General features: G+C 38.0%; 1 protein-coding gene across 9 annotated transcripts in view; it reads right to left on the bottom strand.

Moving 5' to 3' along the window:
• The window catches only part of TRPC4 (transient receptor potential cation channel subfamily C member 4), a 212,039-nt gene that overhangs the window by 85,517 nt on the left and 100,004 nt on the right, over window positions 1-26,518 (bottom strand). For all 9 annotated transcript variants that reach the window (XM_060394387.1, XM_060394393.1, XM_060394392.1 and 6 more), the window contains one exon: window positions 23,353-23,871. In XM_060394387.1, the coding sequence (XP_060250370.1) occupies window positions 23,353-23,871 (519 nt within the window). The remainder of the gene's footprint in view (window positions 1-23,352; window positions 23,872-26,518) is intronic.

Raw genomic sequence — 26,518 nt, 5'->3', positions numbered from 1 at the left:
ATAAATTATCCCATCAGAAGAAGAAAAAAAGAAAAACAAAATAAATGAATAGAACCTCAAGAATCTGTGGAATAATATCAAAAGGTATCATTGAAGCAGCAGAAGAATAAAAGAAAGAAGATAAGTCAGGAAAAGGATATTTGAAAATAACAGTCCAAATTTTCCCCAAATAGGTGAAACCAATTTACAGATTCAAGAAGCTCAGAAAACCTCAACCAGGATAAAAATGAAGAAAGCCATGCTAGGGTACATGATATTCAAATTTCTAGAAAGTAAAGAATAATGAGACAATCTTAAAAGATGCCTAAAAAAAAAAAAAAGACACATTACATATAGGGAAATGGCAATTAAAATAATTGCTCCTTTTTCATCAGAAATTATGGAGGGCAAAAGGAGTGGTTCAATAAAAATCCTGAAAAAGTATGGCAAAAACTGTCAACCCAAAATTCCATACTCAGCAAAATCCTTCTTCAAGGATGAAGGTGGAACAAAGACATTTTCAGATAATAGGAAACTAAGAATATCTGTTGGTAAATATGCTAAAGAGAATTCTGGTTGAAAGGAGATGATTGCAGAATACTACTCAGATCATTCAGCAAGAATGAAAAACATAAAAGGCAAGTAGACAAGACAATTTTTTCTTATGATTTAAAAAATGTACCCTCCAACATTTAAAGCAAAAATTAAAACACTGTCTTGTGATGTTTGTAACATATGGAATGTATATGTAACTAGAGCATAAAGGACAGTCATGTGGGGTAAAGGAGTCGGTTCTGGGGTAAAGCTTCTATATTTTATGTGGAATTATACAATATGAACTCTAAATAGACTGTGAAAAAGTAAAGGCATTGTAGTAAACTCAAAAATGGCACCCCAAAGATATCCACTTCTTAAGCCCCGGAACTGGTGAATATGTTATATTTCATGGCAAGAACGAATTAGGTGGCAGATGATATTGATTGCTAACCAGCTCACCTTGCTGCTACTGCTAAGTCACTTCAGTCGTGTCCGACTCCTAGCGACCCCATGGACTGCAGCCTCCCAGGCTCCTCCATCCATGGGATTTTCCAGGCAAGAGTACTGGAGTGGGTTGCCATTGCCTTCTCCAGCTCACCTTAAAAATAAGAAATTATCTGGATTATCGGGGGCAGGGGAGGGAGTGATGAAGTCAGAGGGTCTTTAACAGATGAAAAATAGAGGTAGAAGAGACCAGTGTGATACTAATGGGAAGGACTAAACATTTTGCTATTGCTGACTTTTATTTTTTTTGATGTGGGCCATTTTTAACCTCTTTATTAAATTTGTTACAACATTGCTTCTGGTTAGTTTTGGCTTTTTGGCCATGAGGAATGCAGGATCTCTGACCAGGGATCAAACTCGCACCCTCTGCATTGAAAGGGGGAGTCAACCGCTAGACTGCGGGGGAAGTCCCTTATTGCTGATTTAAAGAGAGAAAAAGAAGTGTGAAGTGCCAAGGAGTGTGAAAAGCCTCTAGAAGCTGGAAAAGGCAAGGAAACTGATACTCTCCTTGAACTTCCAGAAGGAATTCAGCCTTGCTAATAGCTCATGAGAACTGTGTTGGATTTCTGACATATAGAACTGTAAGATAATACATTTGTGGTGTTTTGAGCTACTATATGATAATTTGTTACAGCAGCAGAAGAAAACTAATAAACATATATCTTCAAGTCTTAAAGCATTCACTAAAATATAATGCATATATCTACCAAAGACCCTAGAAGGGAAGAGGATTCCAGACGCTTGTCATTCCTGGTAGAGAGAAAGCTGATTTTGTTCTTGGCTTTGCGCTTGAGAAGCTGAGCAATAAAGCTGTTATTTTCTTTTTGCTTTCCCTCAGAATTTCTTTTTTAACATTGAACATAGTGTTCTGAGTGTTTAACCAAAACTGATTTTAAATGACATTTTACTTTAGTATCAGACATTTTATGTAGAAATCTTAGCTCATAGCATAAAATGTATAAATTTAAAATAGGAGTAATTAGTATTTATGAGTTTTACAGATATTTACTTTTTAATCCTTCAGATAAGGACAGATCTACATGATCATTGATTAAACTAATTCTTTGCACTTATAATGTTAGGCAGTATTTACTCGGGAGTGGATTTATTTTCCCATTTTGCACACATAACTCCCATATTCTAGTGAGAGTTTTACTTAGGTCCATTCTGAATATACTTCATTTTTAATTATCTAGGGACATATTTTCAATAATATACAGAGATGCAGCTCAGGAAATTTATGCAACTCAACAATTAGTGGAGTCTGGTCTTTAAATGCATGGATATGTCAATGATGTACACAGCAAACACAGAGGCTAGTGTAAAAATATTTGCTGCTGGCTGCCCAGGCCAAGTATTTGTTATGAGTACTTGAAAGAATATGAAGAGAAAGACCATTAGGAAACACATCCTCCAAAAGAAGCCTTCTTCCTAACCTCACAGACTAAACACAGAAGTTTCCAAGAGCCAGACTATGAATAGCTCTAGTCTGTGAAAGAAGGATTTCTTCATTTACAGCCTGCATTTTTTCATTTTTCCTAACTGTTGATAGAGAAAATAGCTGTTCACTGTTAGGACTGAAAAAATACTTCTATAATGTTCTTCTTCCAATAGTGTCCTGAAAGGAAAAGTGGAGCAAATACAATAGTAAACTCAGGTGGTTGTTTTCATCTGTTGATTGATATACTGACCAATCTTTCTAGCATATACTACCATTCTTAATTTTTTTAAACTTGTACAGCAAGTCATTTCTTGAAAGGCTAAAGATTTTAATCAAAACTCCTCTGAAGGGTGTTGTAAAGTGACATTCAAAACATATATTTCGATATAATTGTTAAAATCTGGAGTGAGAGCTTTCAAAGAGAGAACCTTAGAGTTTATACTATGCTATTTTTATTAGAATATTAGAAAGCAATTTCTGGCCATTGTACTGACCCTACTGTGTATCCATGACCATTATAAAGTATTCCAGAATGAACAGCCAATCACATAGGTAGATCTGGCTAAGCACTGCAAACCCTATAATTTTACCTTTGAAAATGGAACTAAATGTTCAAAGGTTGTTCAGCTTTAACTGTGAACTGATTCATCTATAAATAACATAGAAGAAATATTTTCCAATTAATTTTATTTGAATACATTTTAATTTCCTCATTTCATATTTCAATCTTCTATTGTTAGAGCAATGCAATGTGTGGGCTATTTTAATTTATGACTCGAGGCAGAAAGTCCTATTCAAGGATGACTATTATTATATTAACTCTTATTTGGATTTTATGGTGAAAGATTATGAATTATTCTCTTTCATATAACCATTTCAGACATGTATATAGAGATATATAAAAGTTAATATAAAATTTACCATTTACTGAATTTCTGTCATGCCTCACATGGTTTAGGTGTTATTTATTATCTTTCCAATAACCTTGCAGTATAGATATTATAATATACATTTTACAGAAGAGGAATTTGAGGTCAACAAGTTAAGTAGTTTTCCCAGTTGTGCATGCATCCACGCTCAGTCGTGAGACCCTGTGGACTGTAGGCTGCCAGGATCCTCTGTTCATAGAATTTCCCAGGCAAGAACACTGGAGTGGGTTGCCATTCCCTTTTGCAGGGGAACTTCCTGATCCAGGGATTGAACCTGTGTCTCCCACACTGGCAGGCGGATTCTTTACAATTGAGCCAACAGGGATGCCCATTCATTCTGATACTAGTTAATAAATGAGCACTTGTTATGTGACAATTATTACACGAGAAACAGAAAGTGAACATAGATATACAGAATCCATGCACTTGAGAATCATTCACTGAGGGACCAGAAATACAGGTAAGTAAATATGAGACGTTTGGATGTGAAATTACTGTGATTTGCACAGGGTAATATAGGAATACAAAGGAGGAACAGCTCAAAGGAAAGACAGCTAAAAGAGAGGGTGGGAAAGAAGGGTTCATTCTTAACTGGATTATTTCACTTAGCATAATGTCCTCCAGGTTCATCCCTGTTGTTGCAAATGGCAGGAGTTCCTCCATTTATTTTAATGGCTGAATAATATCATATATTTAATGAAACCTCTTGACAAACACTAAGGTTGTTTCCATACTTTGGCTACTGTGAAAAATACTACAATAAAAATAGGAAATGCAGACTTTTCTTCGAGGTACCAAATTATTTCATTTGCATATACACACCAAAGTGGCATTACTGGACCACGTGATAATTCTGTTTTTATTTTTTGAAGAACTTCCACACTGTTTTCCATAATAGCTATTAAACCAGACTCAGAAAGACAAATACTGTATGATCTCCCTTCTGTGTGAAATCTAAAAGAGCTTATAGAGGCAGAGAGTAGAATAATGATTGCCAGGGACCCTGGGGAGATGGGTGTGAGAAATAAGATTTAAGTCAAAGAGATAATAATAATACTGCATTTTACTGTATATAATAATATTGTAATAAAATGGTAATAACATACTTGAAATTTGTTGAGAGTAGATCTTAAGTGTTCTCATCACACAAACACAAAGGATAACTAAGTGAGGTGATGGTTGTGTTAACTAGCTTAATTTCACAACTTACAAGTATATCAAATCATCATATGTACACTTCAAATATATGCAATTTTTCTTAATTAAATCTCACCAAAGTTGGAAAAATAATCCTAAAGCTTTTTGTTTAAAAAAAAAAATGGGAGCTGTGATATTAGTATTATAAGAGGTCCATTAAAAAAAAAAAAAAACAGTGGCACACCTCACTCTCTGTCTCACATACATATACATTCTGAGGTACTGAAAGGATGTTAGGGCTTCAACTTATGAATTTCAGGGAAGAGATGACAGTTCACACCATAAAAACATTCCACCCAATTATTACAGACATTGTTGAAATGTCCTCCCAAATAATATTAAGATAATAGGCTTTTAGACATAGATAGGGTCTGCCATACCTTCACTGCGAAAGCAAGATCCACCTAACATGGTAGAAGTAATACATTGAGAGTAAAATAACTTACTAATACCACCAGAGTTACTGTTCTTACAGGTTTATTACTATTATTTCCCCAATTGAAAAAAAGTACAAATTATGTAACAAATCTTGCAACTGTGTCATTACCATAAAGACCATTATATGCTAAATATTGCTGCTGACAACCCTTCACTGCTTCTCTCCAAATACCTCTAAATTATTTGCTTTTAAAGACCTCTCTAACAATTTTTGATTACCTATTATAAAAACAGATTAAACCCCAGCAATTTCAGTATATTTTGCATTGAAATTTGGTGGAGCATTTTATGATCTATTACAGCAAGAATAAGCATGGCTGCTAGGTGATTTGGTTTACAGTAAGTAATTAAGTTCACTTATTATGATTAGTTAGGAAAAACTCTAGTGTTCTTGCCTGGAGAATCCCAGGGATGGGGAAGCCTGCTGCTGTCTCTGGGGTCGCACAGAGTCGGACATGACTGAAGTAACCTAGCAGCAGCAGCAGCAGCAGCAGCAGGAAAAAACTCTTGCTATATCTGGCTTATAATTAAACTATTTTCTAAATGTTAGCAGCATTTTTCCCATTTGTTCACAATTTCAATACATCTAGTGCCTGGTTAAATTAATTAAAATTTCAATGGTTCCTATGAAGTCTACAGAAATAGCTATACATTGTTTAGATTAATTATATTTTACCTTTCAAAAGGCTTTAACACTTCCATAACATGGTATCTTATTTATTTGTACACACGCATACATAAATTCATTTTAAATGCAAGTAATCTGTCAGGCAACTTTGATTCACCTGAAACTCAAGAAAGTAAAAATGTTTCAAAGGAGTTGAATAATGTCACAGTATTAAGGCTGTAAATCTTATGCATCATATTTATAGAGGTGTCCTCAAGCCCTGACACAGTTCTGCTTATATTTTCCAACACTTTTATCTGGAGTGGTTATTGGGTTGCTTTAGTATGAAACAGTATTATTAAAATAAGTAAATATAAAAAGGAGGTCCAATGGTTAAGACTTCATCTTCCAATGCAGCAGGTGTGGATTCGATCCCTGGTCTGGAAACTAAGATTCCCATAAGTCTCAGAGCCCCCTCCCCTTCCCCCCCCCCAAAAAATATATAACATACAATACTGTAACAAATTCAATAAAGACTTTAAAAATGGTCCACATCAAAAAAATCTTTTTTTCAAAAAGGCAAGTAAATTGGCACTTTCCAGAACCCATAGCTGGGAGTCAGATTCCAAGGAGAGAGACTTCAAAATTATGTGAAGGAGAGATTTCTGCCATACTTTCATACAGGCCTAAACAGCTATTAATATCAACATTTTTAAGAATCCTAAACTGACAACTAGATCACAGAGCACAGTAACTGAACTTCACTCCAAAGCTCTGAATTATAAAGAAAAAGTTAATTATGTTCTGTAAATTTTGTTTAAAAAGGAGATAATACATAACATTGCAGATTTTCAGCCAATGATTTTCATATAAACTGACCACATTATAAACAACAACTACAACAAAATGTTGCCACTTAAAATGCAACTATTTGGAATATATCTGCATTTTTATTTTTATATCTCTCCATTCTCTTGTATTCTTGGATAATACATTTTCTTGCACAGTCACTCATTGCCCTTTCTGAAATGGTGGCCAAGATTTTCAGACACTCAATCCACACAGTCACATAGAAGCTAGATTACTGACTTTATCTCAAAGCCAAAGCTGCTTATATATTTTGGGATATTGATTATTTTTTCCTTAACAGAAAAAGCTGCAAAACTCAAAACTCTGCCTCTGGAGTCATATCAGCCAGTAGCCCATGAAGAAATGATAAGACAGTAAGCAAAACCAGAACAGAAAAAAATGAGAAAGTACATAGGAAGGTCAAAAAATAAAAAGGTTCAATGCAACCATATCTCACTTATATTTTAATAGCTGTTACAGCTTCTGGTACCTAAACTATAATCATATGATCAATGCTCTGTGAGTAATATTGACAATGCTGTTTGTTTGAACAGATAAAAAAGTCACACTATATAAGGGATAAAGATGGAAATTGATCAATATTATTCAAAGCATTTTATTTTATTAAAATTAATTCTTTAGTTAAAATGATTCAAAGCCAACTCATACACAATTGTATTTTTGAATGTTTGCTAAATATTAAGTAATATCCCTTTATGAAGCAGAGGCTGAACATCTTAAACAAGAGGTAGGATCCAACCTGAGGTAATGGCTGTATTTCAAGGCAATAAAATAACAAGAAAAATTAAAATGGTAATGTTCACAGATCATAGCATAGGTGAGTAAATACTAGCAATCTGGATTTGCTGAGCACACAACAGAAGTCGGGACAGGGTGAGAGACAAGTCTGGGTAGGAAGTCAGCATCCAGATATAATATATTCTGTTGAGGAGACAGGGTTTTATTTTATGGGATCTTCAAAGTAAGAGATAGGGAATCAAGTTATGAGTATTATAATACAGCAGCATTATTCACAGTAGCCAAAAGGTATGGAAACAGCCCAAATGTCTATGAACAGATTAACATATAAACTGAATGTGGTACATACATACAGTGGAACATTATTCATTCTTAAATAGGGGTGAAGTTTTGATACAGGCACAACATGCGTAAAGCTTGAAGATACTATGCTGAGTGAAATAAACCAGACACACTGGATGGGTATTGTATGATTCCACTTATATAAGGAATCAAGAGTAATCAAACTCATGGAGACAGAAAGCAGGATGGTGGTTGCCAGGGGCTGGAGGGGGTAGGGGGTATGTGGATTTATTGTTTAAGGGGTATATAGAGTTTCAGTTTGGGGAGATGAAAAAGTCTGGGAGATGGATGGTGGTGATGATTGCACCACAATGTGAATATACTTAAAAAATAAACTTCTTACGGTGGAGAATGTTTACATATTAATATTAAAAATTCTTAAGTGTAGTGTGACTTTGGATGGAGCAAGATTGGAGCTAGGGAAACTGGGTGAGACTCTTTTACAGAGAACACAAAGAATAGACAAAGGTAGGAAATAATTTGGGAAGTACTAATGAATATAATTAGCAATAAGATAGGCAGCCTTCAGTGGTTTACAGGAGCCTCAATGGTCTGCGCTCCAAAACTTAGTGGTTTAAAACAACCCTGTATAATATTTCACAATTGTGTGCATGCCTTTGTTCACGTGCTGCTGTAACAAAGTGCTATAGACTGGGTGGCTTAAACAAGATACTTTTACTTCTCACAGTTCTGGAGGCTGGAAAGTCCAAGATCAAGGTGCCACAGATTCGGTGTCTGGTAAGGGTCTGTCTTCTTGATATGCCCTCACATGGTAGAAAGATTAAAGAGCTCTCTGGGTCTCTTGTAAAAGGGCACTGATCCTATTCATGAGGGCTTCACACTCCTGACCTAATCATCTGTCAAAGGCCTCACCTCTAAATATCATCACATTGGAGGTTAGGTTTCAACAGAGGAATTTTAGGGGGACACAAAAATTTAGTCCATAATAATGGACTGGGAATTTAGGCAGGGCTTAGTTGGTTGATTCTTCTGTCCATGTGGCATCAATAGAAATTACTCAGCATTATCCAGCTAGAGGGGGCTTTCCAGGTGGCGCTAGTGGTAAAGAACCCACTTGCCAGTGTAGGAGACATGAGACTCAGGTTTGATCCCTGAGTTGGGAAGATCCCCTGGAGAAGGGCATAGCAACTCACTCCAGTATAAAAATTCCATGGACAGAGGAGCCTGCTGGGCTACAGTCCATAGTGTCACAAAGAGTTGGACACAACTGAAGCAACTTAGCATGCATGCACACATCCAGCTAGAGGATGAACTAGTGTGGGTGTGCAGGGAAGTTCACGTTCATTTCTTTTGTCAGTCTTGTCATAGGAGTGAAGAGTTGGAAGGCTAGGCTCGGCTGAGACTATCGGCAAGAGTGTGTACCCATTGGCTCTCTGGTATGATGGCCTTGTAGGACATTTAGACTTCTCACATGGCACGTGGGTTGCCAGAGAACATAAGTGGAAGCTGCAAGACTTCTTATGAACAAGTCTTGGGAATTATAGAAATTCATTTCTGTTGCATTGTACTATTCAGGCAGACAGCTAAGGCAGGCTCTGGTAGAGGAGAAGGATATTAGATGCCATCCTTCAACTGTGGCCATCTTTCATCTACCATATCAAAATTTCGGAAGTGATGGATGTAAAATAACCAAGGCTGACTCTCAGATTTCTAGCAAGAGTAATTAGATTGCCTCCTACTTGAACAGAGATGACAGAAGAGCCAGGCTTAGAGAAGATGATGAGCTCATCTTTGGACAACAGAAGTGTGAGAAAATAATAAAGATTATTAGGATTTCTTCCCTGGTGGCTCAGACGGTAGAGTCCACCTGCAATGCAGGAGACCTGGGTTCCATCCCTGGGTTGGGAAGATCCCCTGGATAAGAGACTGGCTAACCACTCCAGTGTTCTTGCCTGGAGAATTCAATGGACAGAGGAGCCTGGTGGGCTATAGTCCATGGGGTCTCAAAGAGGCAGACAATCCTGAGAGACTAACACAAATGTTAATAAGAATTTCTATATTTAAATGATTAAATATCACAGATTTTCTAAAACCATGTTCTTTAGGATTGCTGATTCCAGCCCTGTACAATCTATCCTCTGTCATTTTTCTCTAATCTCAGCCCCTGCCACTCCTCTAATTTATCACCATTTCTTTGGAAGGAATGATGCTAAACCTGAAACTCCAGTACTTTGGCCACCTCATGTGAAGAGTTGACTCATTGGAAAAGACTCTGATGCTGGGGAGGGATTGGGGGCAGGAGGAGAAGGGGACGACAGAGGATGAGATGGCTGGATGGCATCACTAACTCGACGGACATGAGTCTGAGTGAACTCCGGGAGATGGTGATGGACAGGGAGGCCTGGAGTGCTGCGATTCATGGGGTCACAAAGAGTCGGACACGACTGAGCGACTGAACTGAACTGATTCAGACTCCTATGTCCTAAGCACTATACCAACCACTGGGCTTTCACTGATAATCAAGTCAGACAAGATAACACTTAGATAAGAAGTGAAAAAAGATAGATAAAAATGTAATTAAGCCCACAAATAAACAGAATGATTTTGGATTGTGATAAAAGCTGTGATATCAACATTGTCACGTAAAGAGAATGTCTGAGAGTAAAGGGTGAAGGAAAGGGAAAGAAAGTGAAGTCGCTCAGTCGTATCTGACTCTTTGTGACCCCATGGACTGTATCCCACCAGGCTCCTCTGTCCATGGGATTCTCCAGGCAATAGTCCTGAAGTGGATTGCCATTTCCTTCTCCACGGGATCTTCCTAACCCAGGGCTTGAACCCGCGTCTCGCGCATTGTAGACACCTGTTCTACCGTCTGAGCCACCAGGGAAGCCAAGGGTGAAGGAAGAGGACAGTAACTAGGGTTGGTGTTCTGGGTCTTTACCAAGAAAGTGATAATAATGAGCTGAGGCCTGATAAGAAGCCTGCTACTGCGTCAGGCAGAAGAAAATGCTAAAGCAGAAGCCATGGGGTGGGAACGAGGGTGGAAAGAATGAAGAGATCCTCTAAAACTCTTAGAGGAAAACAGAGGCAGAACACTGACATAAATCACAGCAATAGTTTTTGGATCTCCTAGAATAAAGGAAATAAAAGCAAAAATAAACAAAAGGGATCCAATTAAACTTAAAAGCTCTTTTTTTCTTTCTTTTTTTTTTTTTTGCACAGCAAAGAAATCATAAACAAAACGAAAAGACAACGTACGGAACGGGGGAAGATATTTGTAAACCATGTGACCAACATGGGATTATTTCCAAAATATGCAAACAGCTCATACATCGCAACGTCAGAAAGACAAACAACCCCGTCAAAAATGGGCAGGAGAGGTAAACAGGTATTTCTCCAAAGAAGACACACAGATGACCAAGAGACACATGAAAAGATGCTCAACATTGCTAATTACTGGAGAAGTGGAAATCAGAACTACGAGATATCACCTCATACGGGTCAGAATGGCCACCATCAAAAACCCACAAATAATAAGTGTTACAGAGGGTGTGGAGACAAAGGGAACCCTCTTACACTGTTGGTGGGAATGTAAATTGGTGTAGCCACTATGGAAAAGAGTATTGAGATTCTTCAAAAACAAAAACAGAATTATCATATCATCCAGCAATCCCACTCCTAGAAATATATCCAGAAACGAGGACAACTTTAATTTGAAAAGATACATGCACCCCAATATTCATAGCAGTACTATTTATAAAAATTAAGACATGGAAGCAACTTATATTTTCATTAACAGATGAATGGATAAAGAAGATATATACCTGGACTATTACTTAACCCTAAAAAATGAAATCATGCCGTATGCAGCAACATGGATGGACCTAGAGATTATCATAGTAAGTGAAGCAAGCCAGACAGACAAACACGAATATATGATAGCACTTAGTGTGGAACCTAAAAAATGATACAAATGAATGTATTTACAAAACAGAAACAGACTCACAGACTTAAAAAACACATTTATGGTTACCAAAGGGAAAGAGGGGAAAGGATAAATTAGGAGTTTGGGATTAGCAGATTCACTTCCGTTCAGTTCAGTTCAGTCACTCGGTCATGTCGAACTCTTTGTGACCCCATGAACCGCAGCATGCCAGGCCTCCCTGTCCATCACCAACTCCCGGAGTCTATCCAAACCCATGTTCATTGAGTCAGTGATGCCATCCACCCATCTCATCCTCTGTCATCCCCTTCTCCTCCCACCTTCAATCTTTTCCAGCATCACAGTCTTTTCAAATGAGTCAGTTCTTCACATCAGGTGGCCAAAGTATTGGAGTTTCAGCTTCAGCATCAGGCCTTCCAAGAATATTCAGAACAGACTCCGAGAGTTGGTGATGGACAAGGAGTCCTGTCATGCTGCAGTCCATGGGGTCGCAAAGAGTTGGTTGGACACAACCAAGCGACTGAACTGAACTGAATAACTTATAATGAAAAAGAGTCTGAAAAAGAACATATATAAACAGAATCATCTTGCTGTATATATGAAACTAGCAAAAAATTGCCATTCAATTATACTACAATGGAAAAAAAAAGGAATCAGATGGACCTTAATTAATAAATAATAATGAAGGAATTCTCCACCTTCTTTTTTGCCTCCCTGCAGTTCTACATGGTGTTTCTTTCCATATTGACTTTTTGTAACTTCTCTGCCTGGATGATTCCAGGATTTCCATAGAAACTTAAGCAGGGCCTTTTCTGTTCCAGGAAGCCTCCCCTAAGACCCTAAGACCAAATTAGGCAGCATTTTCCTGGGCTCCAGAAGAAGCTCTGCCACAGTCTTTGTGGCCCACATGGTGACAGTTGTGCGGACTTTTCTTCCATCCCTAATACCCTGGTAGTTATCTGAGGACAAGGCTTTTGTCTTTGATTTCAGCATCATCAGTAAGTAGCAAACAGAAAAGACTCTCTTACCTAAAGTAAGTGAGAGTCCGAATAAGGAAGGAGGACAGGGAAGGAAGGAGGGAAGAAAATGAGAAAACATTATCAACGAAGGACATAACATATAAAATGTTCATGCAATATAGCTAAAAATATATTTTTAGCTTATACCCAGGTTGCTCGGTGGTGAAGAATCTGCCTGCCAATGCAGGAGATGCAGATTCAATCATGGGGTCAGGAAGATCCCCTGGAGGAGGAAATGGCAACCCACTCCAGTATTCTTGCCTGGGAAATCCCATGGACAGAGCAGCCCGGTGGGCTGCAGTACCTAGAGTCACAAAGAGTCAGACATGACCTAGTAACTAAACAACAACAGCAACAGCATTTTCTGCTTAAGTGCTAAAGTACACACACACACACACACACACACACACACACACACACACACACGGATTTCACTGTACTATCTAAGCAAGAATAAAATTCTAGGCTCTACCTATTTATGATAAGAATTTATTTAAAAAGTAAACTGAATATTAGCAATATTATGTGATTACAGACTTGTCAATATCATATTTATTGATATCACACATTTCTTATAACTGGCATATAATGCCATGTAATCAGAAAAAATAATAAATGCTGTTTTCCAAACACAGTAGTTAAAAGCCCATTCACAATAAGCATTGTGATACTCAAGGGGTTATTTACAGAAGAGGAGTCCGAATAGCAAATGTAAAGTCAGTCTTAGCATTTTGAAATAAAACATTGCTAACTCTCTTCAAAAAAAATTCTAGGCTCTAGGACATTTCTGGAAGAAACCCAAACTTGGCCTGGGACTTGCTGTCTTCTCATTTTGCTGTCCTCTGTCTCCAGCATAGAATACACACCCTGCAATCACGTGTGGACTTGCACTTGGAGAGAGAAAGAGCATTATCTTGACCAGAGCCCCCTAAACCCAACCACTAGGTTCCTCCTATGTTTACTTAATAGCAGCTGCCAATAAGATTTCCAGCTCCCCACTGCCCAATATTAGAGGTGAATGTGGCAGAGGAAGAAAAGAGGTTTTGGGCTGCATGTTCCAGAGCCACCTGGGGAAAATCACTGAGTTTAGGGAATGCCACAGAGCAAAACAATGGAGCCTCGCATTTAAAACTGAAGTGGTGGTTTTGGAATGAGGAAAAGCAGGCCTTCTTACAACTCGCAGGGAGCTTGCAAGGGGGCAGATGAAGGTAAAAACCATAAAAAAAAAAAAAAAAAAAGCTTTCAGTATTTCTCCATAGCAGCAGAAGGCACACCACTGAGTGCTCCCTAAAGCCAAATGGAAAAAGGGAACAGAGTGTGCTACAAAGAATAAAAATATAATCCTATGGGATTGGTTTCCCAGTTCTATATTACCGAGAAGCAGTCAATAAACACACAGCTTCAGAATTAAGCTTAAGGCTCATAAATCGCCATATTATAGCACAGGCATTATACCTCCTAGAGGGTTTCACTGTACATTTCTTTTGCCAAGACTTGAGACAAAACATAACTAACCTTTATTGAGAAAACCTGTGAATATGCCACATATGGTCGGAGGAAAATAAGGGTATGGAGAAGTGTAAAAGCTCCTTCTCATTCCCATAGTTTATCAGGGACCTCGAGCAGGATTTTACATTGTATCTCAAAGCCACTAGTTTTCTTGACAAAAATAATACTTTGCCAACCCATTTGGTTTTTGTATTTTACTCCTGTATGTGGGCTGGAATAAGCTGTTAAATTCATGATTTTGAAAAGCGGTAATTCTTAATTTTGTTTTGTGATGAGCGACGGAGAAGATATGAAACATTAAATTATGACCCAAACAAAACCCTCAAACTTAAGTGGGAAGTTTTGTGCAAAAGCAGCAATAAGCAGGGTTCTTCATTGCTGACAAATCAAAGGATAGGATCTGAATAGGGGCTGATTTTATTGCTACTCATTTGTCAATTTGGAGAAGGAAATGGCATCCCACTCCAGTGGAGTCAGAAGTCCCAGTTGGATACGGAAAAGTTATTCCTCAGAGAACCAGTGAAACGTGCTAGTAGCTCAGTTGTATCTAACTCTGTCACCCCATGGACGGTAGCCTTTGTTCACAGAATTCTCTAGGCAAGAATACTGGAGGGGGTAGCCATGATTCCTTTCTCTAGGGGATCTTCCCGACCCAGTGATTGAACCCGGTCTCCCACATTGCAGGCAAATTGTTTACCATCTGAGCCACCAGGGAAGCCCCTTGAAGGATCAGAGAGGGTGTCTAATACACAGTGAAAATTTTCAAAGATTATTATCATTAACCTAATGTTTTCAGTTGATGTCTATAGCAAATGAAAGTTATGTTGAAAAGAGTTGCTTATTCTGTGGACACAATGCATTTTTGTTAGGTGAACAGAAGTGTATACCTCTCTGAAAATAAGTCATTTAGTTGTTTCCTTTTTGTATTTATTAAAACAATATCAAGATCCCCTGGAGAAGGTAATGGCAACCCACTCCAGTATTCTTGCCTGGGAAATCCCACAGACAGAGGATTCTGGTAGGCTACAGTCCATGGGGTCGCAAAGAGTCGGACATGACTTAGTGACTGAACATCAACGACATCAAATACAAGTCATATTTTATATCTAACTTCAAGTTAAAGCTTGCTATTTTATGTTTTGGAAGATATAAACTTATCACATTCCACTCAGTGCGGTTCCAAAGGGTGAATTTATACAGTGTTGTCGACATATACCATTTCATATTTCATTGTGGAAGAGACAGAAACAATCACTTTCAGATGCGAATTAGGAAAAAGTGGTTTCATGTCATTAATTAGCTGTAAAGAAACACATGGGGATTGAATTCCAAGCTCAGAAAACCTAGTGTTAAATTAAATGCCTAATGACCTGTCATAGTACTGTCAGCCGGGCTCACAAGTCCTGAACAGGCTATTTGCTTCATCCACTATCCAGTGGCAGGCGCTGAAATGTTTGGTCCCCAGGAGTGGGTGGGCAGAAGCGTTAGGAAGCCTTTACCATTGTTGCCTTTGCGTAGCAACAGCGGGTGTGTGAACACACTTGGAGGACCAAGATGCAGGGCCCAGAAATCGGTCAGTGAGTGTGCTCCCAAGTACAGAGGAAAAGGAAAGTAAGCTAAAGAAATGCAGTTTTTTATCCCTTTTATTAATACAAGTCTCTTAATTATTTACATCACTCATTGTAGCTCATGTATTAAAACTCTGCCATATGCCTGGCATTCTTGATAAGTGCTGGTGTGATAAGAGTTCCTGATTCTGTGGTCTAGCAGGCAGCAGTCAGGTTCAAAGGGCATACATAATCAGTGCCTAAAATATATTTTAAAAATGCAAAGCAGGAGGACAAATTAAAATCGAGTGTGTAATACATCTAAGTTACTTTTGAAAGCTTATAATAAATTGAGTATTAATAATTGAGTGTGTAATAATCTAAGTTACTTTCGAAAGCTTATAATGGAAGAACTAGAGCATGGACAACCCTAGGCTCTGGCATAATGTTTACACATTATGCATTTTTGATGAGACTGTTGTTTTAAAATAAATAGTTTGGCATACTGATTATATTAATAGACTGTAATGATAAACTTCAAAAAAGTTTTTTTTAATTTATCATTTATTTTTAGCAGTGTGTATGTGTCAGTTCCAAACTCACGGTTCAAAAGTGCTATGAAACCCATGAGGCCTATATAAATATTCAGTATACATATTAAAACATTTAATGGTGAAGTCCACTCTTTTTGCTGCAGGACATACAATAGAGTGGTATATATCATTTCTCTGCACGCCCTTAGCTTTTTATACTGAGGTTCCATGAAGGGATAAACAAAAGCAATTATAATAACAGTAATAACTAAATGTAATAGACAGCTACCCTTCCATGGACATACATGCCAGGAAGTACGCCTAAGTCTGGACCTGTATTATCATGCTTCACCTTAACTACTGACCTATGAAGTAGGCCGGACAAGGCAATGGCAACCCACTCCAGTACTCTTGCCTGGAAAATCCCATGGACGGAGGAGCCTGGTAGGCTGCAGTCCATGGGGTCGTGAAGAGTCAGACATGACCGAGCGACTTCACTTTCTCTTTTCACTTTCCTGCATTGGAGAAGGAAATGGCAACCCACTGCAGTGTTCTTGTTCTCCCCCAGGGACGGGGGAGCCTGGTGGGCTGCCGTCTATGGGGTCGCACAGAGTCAGACACGACTGCAGCGACTTAGCAGCAGCAGCATGAAGTAGGCAGTATTTTCCCATTTTAAAGGTGAGAAAACAAAAACTCAAAAGCTAATTGGTATAACATCACATACATTATTAGGCATGGGGAAGAGAATTATATTCATTTCATAGGCTTCATACTTTTATAGAATTTTTTTCAACCATCAGAGATGAGTCACTTGATACCAACAAAAAGCTATCTCCAGTAGTTTTTAGACGGCCAGAAATTTACCTGGTATGGTTAGGTTTGCACACTCAGATGGAAAGTTTTCATTTCTCTATCACGTGACAGGAGAATATTAATGTTTGACCCCTTCCCCTCCATCTTTGCATAGGTTTACTTTCCTTTTTAAGGTAGGATTTTTTTTTTTTTCCTACCTAACTCTTGGATCTTACTTTGCAGATAAATGAAAGCTCTAAGAATCCTGTTAGCAGTGGAATAGACCTTAAGAAGAAAGAAAGGTATCAGGATCAGGGCAACCATAACAGGGTGGGTGATGACATGAGGACGGAGAGATGGGAAGAACTTGAGAGGACTTCTGTGCTATGCCACAAATGCAAGGACTTACTAAGGTGAATTTCTGCACTTGGGGCTGAGAGAAAGAAAATTCATGAAAGTGAAAGTACTCAGTTGTGTCCGACTCTTTGCAACCCCATGGGCTATACAGTTCCTGGAATTCTCCTGGACAGAATAATGGATTGGGTAGACTTTCCCCTCCTTCCGGATCCTCTGGAAGATCTCCAGGGGATCTTCCCAAACCAGGGATTGAAGCCAGGTCTTCCGCATTGCAGGCAAATTCTTTACCAGCTGAGCCAAAAGGAGAGTTACTTCCAAAAGTTGCTCAGGTGCTTATGATAATGTTACATTTGGCAACCTCTGTCTTCTCTACTTGAGAAAGTCAAGGAAATCTAAAGAAGTTTTAACTCATGAGTTAAACCTTGATATATAATTTCAAGTAGTACTTACTCACCTTGACAGCACAGTAGAATTATCTGGGTAGTCTTTCAAAAAATGCCTCTGCATTTCCAGGGGTTTTTGTGTAACTGTCCTGAGCATTGGGATAGAAGCAGCAGTGCAGTGTTTAAAAACAACCTCTCATGTTTGGGAACGCATGTAAGAATTAAATATTTTAAAATTTAAAAAAAAATTTAAAAAAAAGAAAGAAAGAAAAAAAAAACAACAACCTCTCAGGCAATTTTACTGAGATCCGGCAAAACCCGCAACAATGGGCAAGCAACATGAAACAGGACGGAGGTCTTTTTATGCTAAGAGAGACCTGGGTAGAAAGGCCCAATGTAGGAAAGCAGTACAATTATGCGTGTTTGCATTTGACTGAAATGTGAACTACGAGTAGTGATGGTGAACAATGAAACTAACGATTTAGGCAGAATCCATATAAAGTGAGCTGTGACACTTTGGACTTTATTTGCGAGAGTGAGAAAGACACTGCAATGTTTTACACAGAGCGCACATGCTCAGATTTATGATGACCAAACAGAGGGCTTCTCTAAGACAGGGGGCTTTCAGTGCTATACCTGAAAAACTATCCCTAGATTTACTTTTCCTAAAACACAAAACAAAGACCCTTAGGTGGTGCCGTGGTCAATGGATTGGAGGAGGTAGGACCAAAGGCAAGGTGTTGAATGGAAGAAACCAAAAGTGAAAACAAGCAGGAGGCAAAACAGTACTTGTAATGAAGCAACATTGCTGCCATAGAAGAGAAACCAATGATGAATTCTGAGTTGAAAACAGGTTAAGGGCATACTTCCAGAGAAAGCGGTTTTTAAGAAGAGATCTGAACACATGAATGTTCCCCAAACAATTCAAAACAGAGAAGAGAGAAAAAAAGAGAGGGACGTGGTAAGTAATACCTAATCAAATTCAAATAACCCATTCTGTGTTAGCTAAGTAAAGCAAACTAAGACAAAGGCATTACCATATTTACTTGGGTGAATGATTCGCAAAGTTATTTCAGCAGAAAAGTCTCAGTTATGGAGGGGAACACTGTATGCAATACCCTTTTCTTACTTTTCTCCCCAGAAGTACTCCCTTTGCCATTCTTCCATAATAGTTGTTTGATGTCCACGAGACAATGTCCCAATAGTATGAGACATTTTTTTCCCTCCAAATTATCCATATTCTGATGTGGAATTTACCAGACACAAGAAAATATGAAAGGTATATTCTAGACATCCTAGACTTGAATAAGAGTGAGAAATGAAGAAAATGACTTAAAAGACAGTCAGTGCCTAACAGAGTTGGACTATATGCCTAACAGACTATACGCCTAACACAGTTGGACTATAAAGAAAGCTGAGCACCGAAGAATTGAAGCTTTTGAACTGTGGTGTTGGAGAAGACTCTTGAGAGTCCCTTGGACTGCAAGGAGATCCAACCAATCCATCCTAAAGAAAATCAGTTCTGAATATTCATTGGAAGGACTGATGTTGAAGCTGAAACTCCAATACTTTGGCCACCTGATGCGAAGAGCTGACTCATTTGAAAAGACCCTGATACTGGGAAAGATTGAAGGCAGAAGGAGAAGGGGACGACAGAGATGGTTGGATGGCATCACTGACTCAATGGACATGAGTTTGACTAAACTCTGGGAGTTGGTGATGGACAGAGAGGCCTGGCATGCTGCAGTCCACGGGGTCATAAAGAGTTGGACATGACTGAGTGACTTCAGTTCAGTTGCTCAGTCGTGTCCGACTCTTTGAGACCCCATGAATCACAGCACACCAGGCCTCCCTGTCCGTCACCAACTCCTGGAGTTCACTCAGACTCACGTCCATCAAGTCAGTGATGCCATCCAGCCATCTCATCCTCGGTCGTCTCCTTCTCCTCCTGCCCCCAATCCCTCCCAGCATCAAAGTCTTTTCCAATGAGTCAACTCTTTGCATGAGGTGCCCAAAGTACTGGAGCTTCAGCTTTAGCATCATTCCTTCCAAAGAAATCCCAGGGCTGATCTTCAGAATGGACTGACTGGATCTCCTTGCAGTCCAAGGGACTCTCAAGAGTCTTCTCCAACACCACAGTTCAAAAGCTTCAATTCTTTGGCGCTCAGCCTTCTTCACAGTCCAACTCTCACATCCATACATGACCACTGGAAAAACCATAGCCTTGACTAGAAGGACCTTAGTCGGCAAAGTAATGTCTCTGCTTTTTAATATGCTATCTAGGTTGGTCATAACTTTTCTTCCAAGCAGTAAGCGTCTTTTAATTTCATGGCTGCAATCACCATCTGCAGTGATTTTGGAGCCCCCAAAAATAAAGTCTGACACTGTTTCCACTGTTTCCCCATCTATTTGCCATGAAGTGATGGGTCCAGATGCCATGATCTTCGTTTTCTGAATGTTGGGTTTTAAGCCAACTTTTTCACTCTCCTCTTTCACTTTCATCAAGAGGCTTTTTAGATCCTCTTCACTTTCTGCCATAAGGGTGGTGTCATCTGCATATTTGAGAGCCTAACAAAGGTCAGCTCATCTTGCCCAATTTGTAGCAAATGCAAAACTCTTACACAACTGTTGACCAGCCACCAGAATCTAAAGGATCTAAGAGGAGAGAGTCATTGTTCACCACACAGTCCCAAGGTTCTGATACCACCTGCTATAGAAAGCAGCTGATTGATACAAATCTCTTCATATTGCTCTAGGATAGGATAAACAGGTGAGTCCAGGGCTGTCCCCATGTTGATTTCTCTCCTTCCTCTTTAACAACTCCCTTAATTTCTAAGACAGAACCCAGATTAATACCAAGTTGAAAGTTAATGTTGCAAAATTGTTGACTTACCTTCAAGAAAAGGAAAAGTAAATTTAAAAGAACATAGGCTGTTGACCATATAGAGATTTTATATATTTTTTCACTTTAATTTGAAGAGCTATACAGGGATTGCATTGCAACCTTTTCATACAAAAAATATATTTAATTGCTTTCCATTATTAACCTAAACACTGCAAATTAATCAGGCAAGGAAACATGCAGGGAGCCTTCCAGAATTAAGAGATTTTGAAACTTTATTCAAATGCATTCATATTGAGCATATTGAGATCAATTCACATGGAGCATCCTTTCTCTACCAGGTACTGAAGTAGGACTGATGAATGAGACAAATGTGTTCCTGACACTGACAGCCTAGAGAAGTGAAGTGAAGTGAAGTCGCTCAATTGTGTCCTAGAAAAGGCAAGTAAAATACAGCAATACAGTGCAGCCATTCTGTGTACAATGAAGGCATTTATCCTAAAGGCTGTATGGAAGAACTGCTTCTTGGAATCTCTCTGTGGGAACAGAGAACTGAGTGAGGTTTTAAGAGTGAGTAGGACTCAGCCATGTGAACATTAGTGGGAAGGCAATCCCAAAACATCAGAGATGGATGGGTCAAAGACAAACCTCAAACTTTTGTAGACTGAAACAAGGAGAACTTGTGGTTAAAAAGGTATAGAGCAATGTGTTGTTGGATTCGATTTGCTAGTATTTTGTGAGGATTTGTAGCATAGGGAACTCTACTCAATACTCTGTAATAGCCTATATGGAAAAATACTCTAATAAAAGAGTAGATATAAGTAATATGTATAATTAACTTTGCTGTACAGCTGAAATTAATACATTATAAATCAACTATACTCCAATAAAACTTTTTCTCAAAAAAGTTTTTCCTGTTCAGTCTATGCCCTTTAAAAAAAAAACAACAGTAAACGGGAAGACATTTATGCTAAAGTAGAGTTTTATTTAACACACGTGCTCTTACTAGAAAATCTTATCAAGTATTTCCAGATCGGTAATTTTTGAATAGTTTAGGAGTAAGTTTCATAAAACACAACCTATGATTTCAAAGAATGTATGTGAATGTAAAATCTTATTCTTGATTCTATAAAGCCATTATTAGCCGTCCAACATTACTTTGCTCTTGAAAAACTGTCAACTCTAGGGAAATATGCTCTTTAATATCGAATGAGATACTCCAGAACAATTCTGTAATGATTTTGCTTTTTTCCCCCTCCATTGTTATTTCAAAAACTAAAATATAAAATGCAAATGCAGAGTCATTTTAAAAAATGTATCTTTTAAAAGCTATTACTACTTCATATTTTCTTATTACATGTTATGTGTTTTTAGCCTTCCTTCATCCTGCTGCACTGTTAGGTTCTATCACCCTCCAAATCCATAACTTCACAGAAACAAAAAGTACAAGCATCTTGAAAGAAGTGTTAGAAATTATCAAATGTTTTCTATTGCTTTGCTTCTAACATACCTAACCAAGGACTCAATTTGTGGCTCTTTGTTCAATAAACCTTGAAATTGAGTCTATTCCTAAAAAATACAAAAGGATCTAAGCAAAGAAAAACCATCTTTAGTCAAGTGAAGATTTTCATTAATTTCTTTCTAGTTGCATATTAAAATTATTCTAATATCTTAGGAAAAAAACAGAATCGTGAGTTCTAAACGTAAGACTCTAAAAAAATGAGTTGATTGTATTGACATGGCTCAACCTAGTGCATGTGATTTTAGAGTCAGAGGTAATACACACAAAAGAAGCCATTTCCTTTGCTGTTGAGGGAAAAGATTGTTAATTACTTTTAGGCTCCATGACAACTGGCCAAAGAACTACAGGATAAACTCAAAGAAGCAAATTCAGGTATCTTGAACCTTAAGTACTTAGTAAGTAGCAACAGATAATGCAGCCAGGGCTAATGTGGAATATTCAGGGCCAACTCAAAAAAAAAATTAAATACATTTTTTTCAGAAGCTTCTTTTTCTTTTTCATCTTATATATGTAGTTTTCCAATATTTTTATTCTAGAATAATTACTATAATTCACCAATGAAAAGAAAACCAATATTTTTTGGAGGTAGAAGTAAGCATACTTTTGAGAACTTACTCAATATCAGTGATAGAAGCAAAAAACAATTATGCTAGGCAATATGTATAATAGATCTGAATTTTCCTCATTTAATATTCAAATTCACAGAAATCTAATGAAAACTGTATTACTCTCCTGCAACTGACTTCTTTAACTTCTCATTCCTGACAAATAAAGAAACTAAGCCAGATGTGAGAGAAGTTTTAGAACTTCTACCTGCTGTTGGACTAAAAGCTTTCTTTTAGTAATAATTTCTAATAACGTATTTTTATTAATATCACACATTATTATTTGCTCAGAGCATTCATATATATCCACTCATTTTATACTTCCTTCAAATCTGTGAGAAAAATATTTTATATGTATAAAGAAGTATATATATAATCAAATATAAATATTAAGTCCATTAAGCAGATGAGAAAACCAAAGCTCCAAGAAATCTGTGTGACCCTCTAAAGGAACAAGACTTATAAATGGCAGAATCAGAACTCTTCATACAGAGAGTCTAGAATTCATTAGTTTTACCATTTTCACCCCAGTAAATGTGTATATTTTAATACAGATGTCAAAAAACATCACCAATTATTAAACCACTTACTGCCCCTCCTAAATGTGTTTCATAATCAGTAATCTGGCCAACATTTCATCCACTTACAGTTAAATAGAAAATACTTTAAAACCCCAACCTAATTTTGGAGTACCAACTTTTCCCCCCTGTGATTAAGTTCTGTGGCATTTTGATGGATAAAGTCTAGCAACACTCACCTCTTTCTGACGGTACTTAATGGCCAATTTGAGTCTCGCGAGATCGTTTCCACTTTGTTCTTCCAGGAGACTGTTGTCATCACGGTAATTAAGAATGATTTCCAGCTCTCGGGAACTTCTTGTCTGATCCAGTAGGTCCTTGGCAAATTGTTTGCACTGTCGAGACAGCTCCTCATATTCTGACTTGAATTCATTTTCCACCTTACTCAGTTCCTGGAGCTCCCAACTCAACTGAAAGGCCGTGAGAAAAGGGTCTTCACTGGACAGGGCAATGAGAGACGGGCTGGCCAGGGCCTTGTAGATGTTGAGTCTGGAGCGAGAGTGGCGGAGACTGTCCACATCTGAGCTAGACACGCATTCAACGCAGTTACAACGGACCTCGTGGGGTCTGGGCACTGAGACGCCTTTCTGAACCAAAAGTTTTATTATCTCATAATTATTTGTATGGGCTGCCAAAATGATGGGCGTAATGTCTGGAGTGAATTCAGAGAACTGCTTATCAAGGAGTATGGGAGGCACCTAGAAAGAAGAAGAAAGCAGGGGTCAGGAGGGGTTCATTTGCTCAAGCCTGTGATTTAAGACAGCATGCTACAGCAATGTTGAACAAGATCACACATCTTTAGCCGGGTGGTTGTTTTTTTTTTTTTCTTTTTTTCCCCTCCATGACAGATGCAGCTTTTTCCCCTCCAAAGACAAAAAAAAACAATTAGATTAAAAAAAAAAAAAACTGCAATAGAATGACACGGTATTCTTTGTTTTATCTGTCTGAATTGTGACATTTTATGAAATCTTAAACTCAATGCCTATGAAAACCCTTGATAAAAGTCTTTCTTGCTCCCAACTTCTTTTCTGTCAATCTTTGCTTTTCCTTCCCAGTGATGTGGCCTACCTAAATAATAAGAAAGGCACTGAAAAATAGTTAATGATTTGCTTTAAACCCCAGATTTTCCTCTGCAGTACAAGTTTTTAAATTCCTCACTCAGGTTTTTGGCTTGTTTGTGTTTTATCTTCTGTAGCCCTAAGATCCAAGCTATGATTAAAGGTGGCAGCCGAACCTGAGAGGTATCTTCTCAGCTTTCTCTTTTCATCTATCCCTTTACAGTGTATCTTCCAGATGACAAGAGATGTTCCCTTGCTAACATCGCTGTTTGTTAGAAAAAAATGCTTCCCAATGAATCAGGTCACCAGTGCACTTACAAACAATTTCCTTATTATTATTTCCTGTTATTCTCTAGGAATGATGAAGACAAAAACAATTTAATAGGCACTATTTAATAAGCCTAAAGCTCTTGAGAGTTCCATGGACTGCCAAGAGATCAAAGTAGTCAATCTTAAAGGGAAATCAGCCCCAAACATTCATTGGAAGGACTGATGCTGAAGCTGAAGCGCCACTACTCTGGCCACCTGATGCAAAGAGCTGATTCATTGGAAAAGAACCTGATGCTGGGAAAGATGGAGGTCAGGAGGAAAAGGGGACAACAGAGGATGAGATGGTTGGATGGCATCACCAACTCAAAGGATGTGAGTCTGAGCAAACTCTAGGAGATAGGAAGGTCAAGGAAGACTGGCAGGCTGCAGTCCCTGGGGTTGCAAAAAGTCGGATTCAACTTAGCAACTTAACAGCAAGAACACTTACTCTAACTATTCATTATTCACATTTTTATAGACATGCTCTCTTGGTGAGTAAGCAGGTATCCTGCTGTTAGAACCAGGCCCATCTGTCTGATACCCAGACCTGTATGTATTGCATTACACCCTGCTGCTTGACAATTTTTTGGTTTAATATTTCTTCCTGCTGCCACAAAGTCATAGAGGCCTCTGTGAAAATAAGTGCTACATAAGGACAAGTTAAACAGGCAGAGAAGAAAAAGTGATGACATAAAAATCACATTAAAATGGGATATTGGTCAAATATGAAGGAAACCACAAAAGGATAAAAAGAAAATAATTGAGAGATAAAGGAAAGTCACATGAAACTTCAGTTGCACTACTTTTAAGTAGACTGTAGTCTTTACAGGAGAATAATTAAACTCATATGCTTTTAATTCATCTGGTCATTTTGGATATCTATTTCATAAGCTACACACTCTATGTGTGTGTGTGTATATATATATTAACATATTCAGTATTTAATTTTTTAGAAGACAATTTAAGTATATCTCCCACCTCACCCTTTAAGTTAGTGGGACAATTTTCCATAAAAAACCACTTAGAGGAAGCTTTGGTCAAGAATGGAATAAAACAGCAAAGAAAAAAAAAATACACCCACTGCAAATCACTGCTGCTTCTGAAAAAACATACTTTCACCAGTTATATTCCAACAAAACACACACTATATATATAGAGAGAGAGTCTGCTGGGACTCTGATCACACAGCCCAGCAGGCACATATGATTGTTTATCCAAGTCCCCGAAGGTAAGCATTGCATTGAAAATAACAATAAAACAAAAACACTTAAATGACTGCTTGTTATTGAGTGCTAATTATGTGCCTACATCAGTTATTACATGGTGTTTGATAATTGAGGGCTTTCTTATTTTATCATCACTTCTGCATTCTTTTATATGTACAATTTGGTCCTCTTCTCCCTTTAATTACTAAGTATTACTCATGGGCCCATGGATTTTTCTTTTATTCTATATATTTTGATTCATTGCAATCATTATTAATTTTGAACTTGTTTTTGAGGTATAGCATACATTAGATCCCTGGGTTGGGAAGATCCCCTGGAGAAGTGAAAGGCCACCCACTCCAGTATTCTGGCCTAGAGTCCATGGAGTCCCAAAGAATCAGACACAACGGAGCGACTTTCACTTTCACTTTCATTCATACAAACAGGAAAATGCACAGTGTACAGCTTGACACCTTTTTAAAATGTGAACATGCTTGTGTGACACAACACAGACAAAAACCTGGAAGAGTGTCTGCATCCCAAGAACCTCCCTCTTGTCCTTTCTTAGTCATTCCATTTCACAATCACAAATCTAACTGCTATCACCACAGATTACTTTCACAAACTTTTAAACTTTATATAAACAAATCAAAGTATGTACTTTTTATGTTTAACTTTCTCTGTTAGTAGCAATCATTTTTGTTATATCAATTCTGCATAAGATTTTGATTTTTGAAAATGACACAACTTATTTATCAATCTCTTTTTGATGA

The sequence above is a fragment of the Ovis aries genome, chromosome 10 (genome assembly GCF_016772045.2).
Source record: "Ovis aries strain OAR_USU_Benz2616 breed Rambouillet chromosome 10, ARS-UI_Ramb_v3.0, whole genome shotgun sequence".
NCBI classification, from domain to species: Eukaryota; Metazoa; Chordata; class Mammalia; order Artiodactyla; family Bovidae; genus Ovis; species Ovis aries.
Note: the sequence above shows the minus strand (reverse complement) of the source record. Positions and strands in the feature narration are given on the sequence as shown.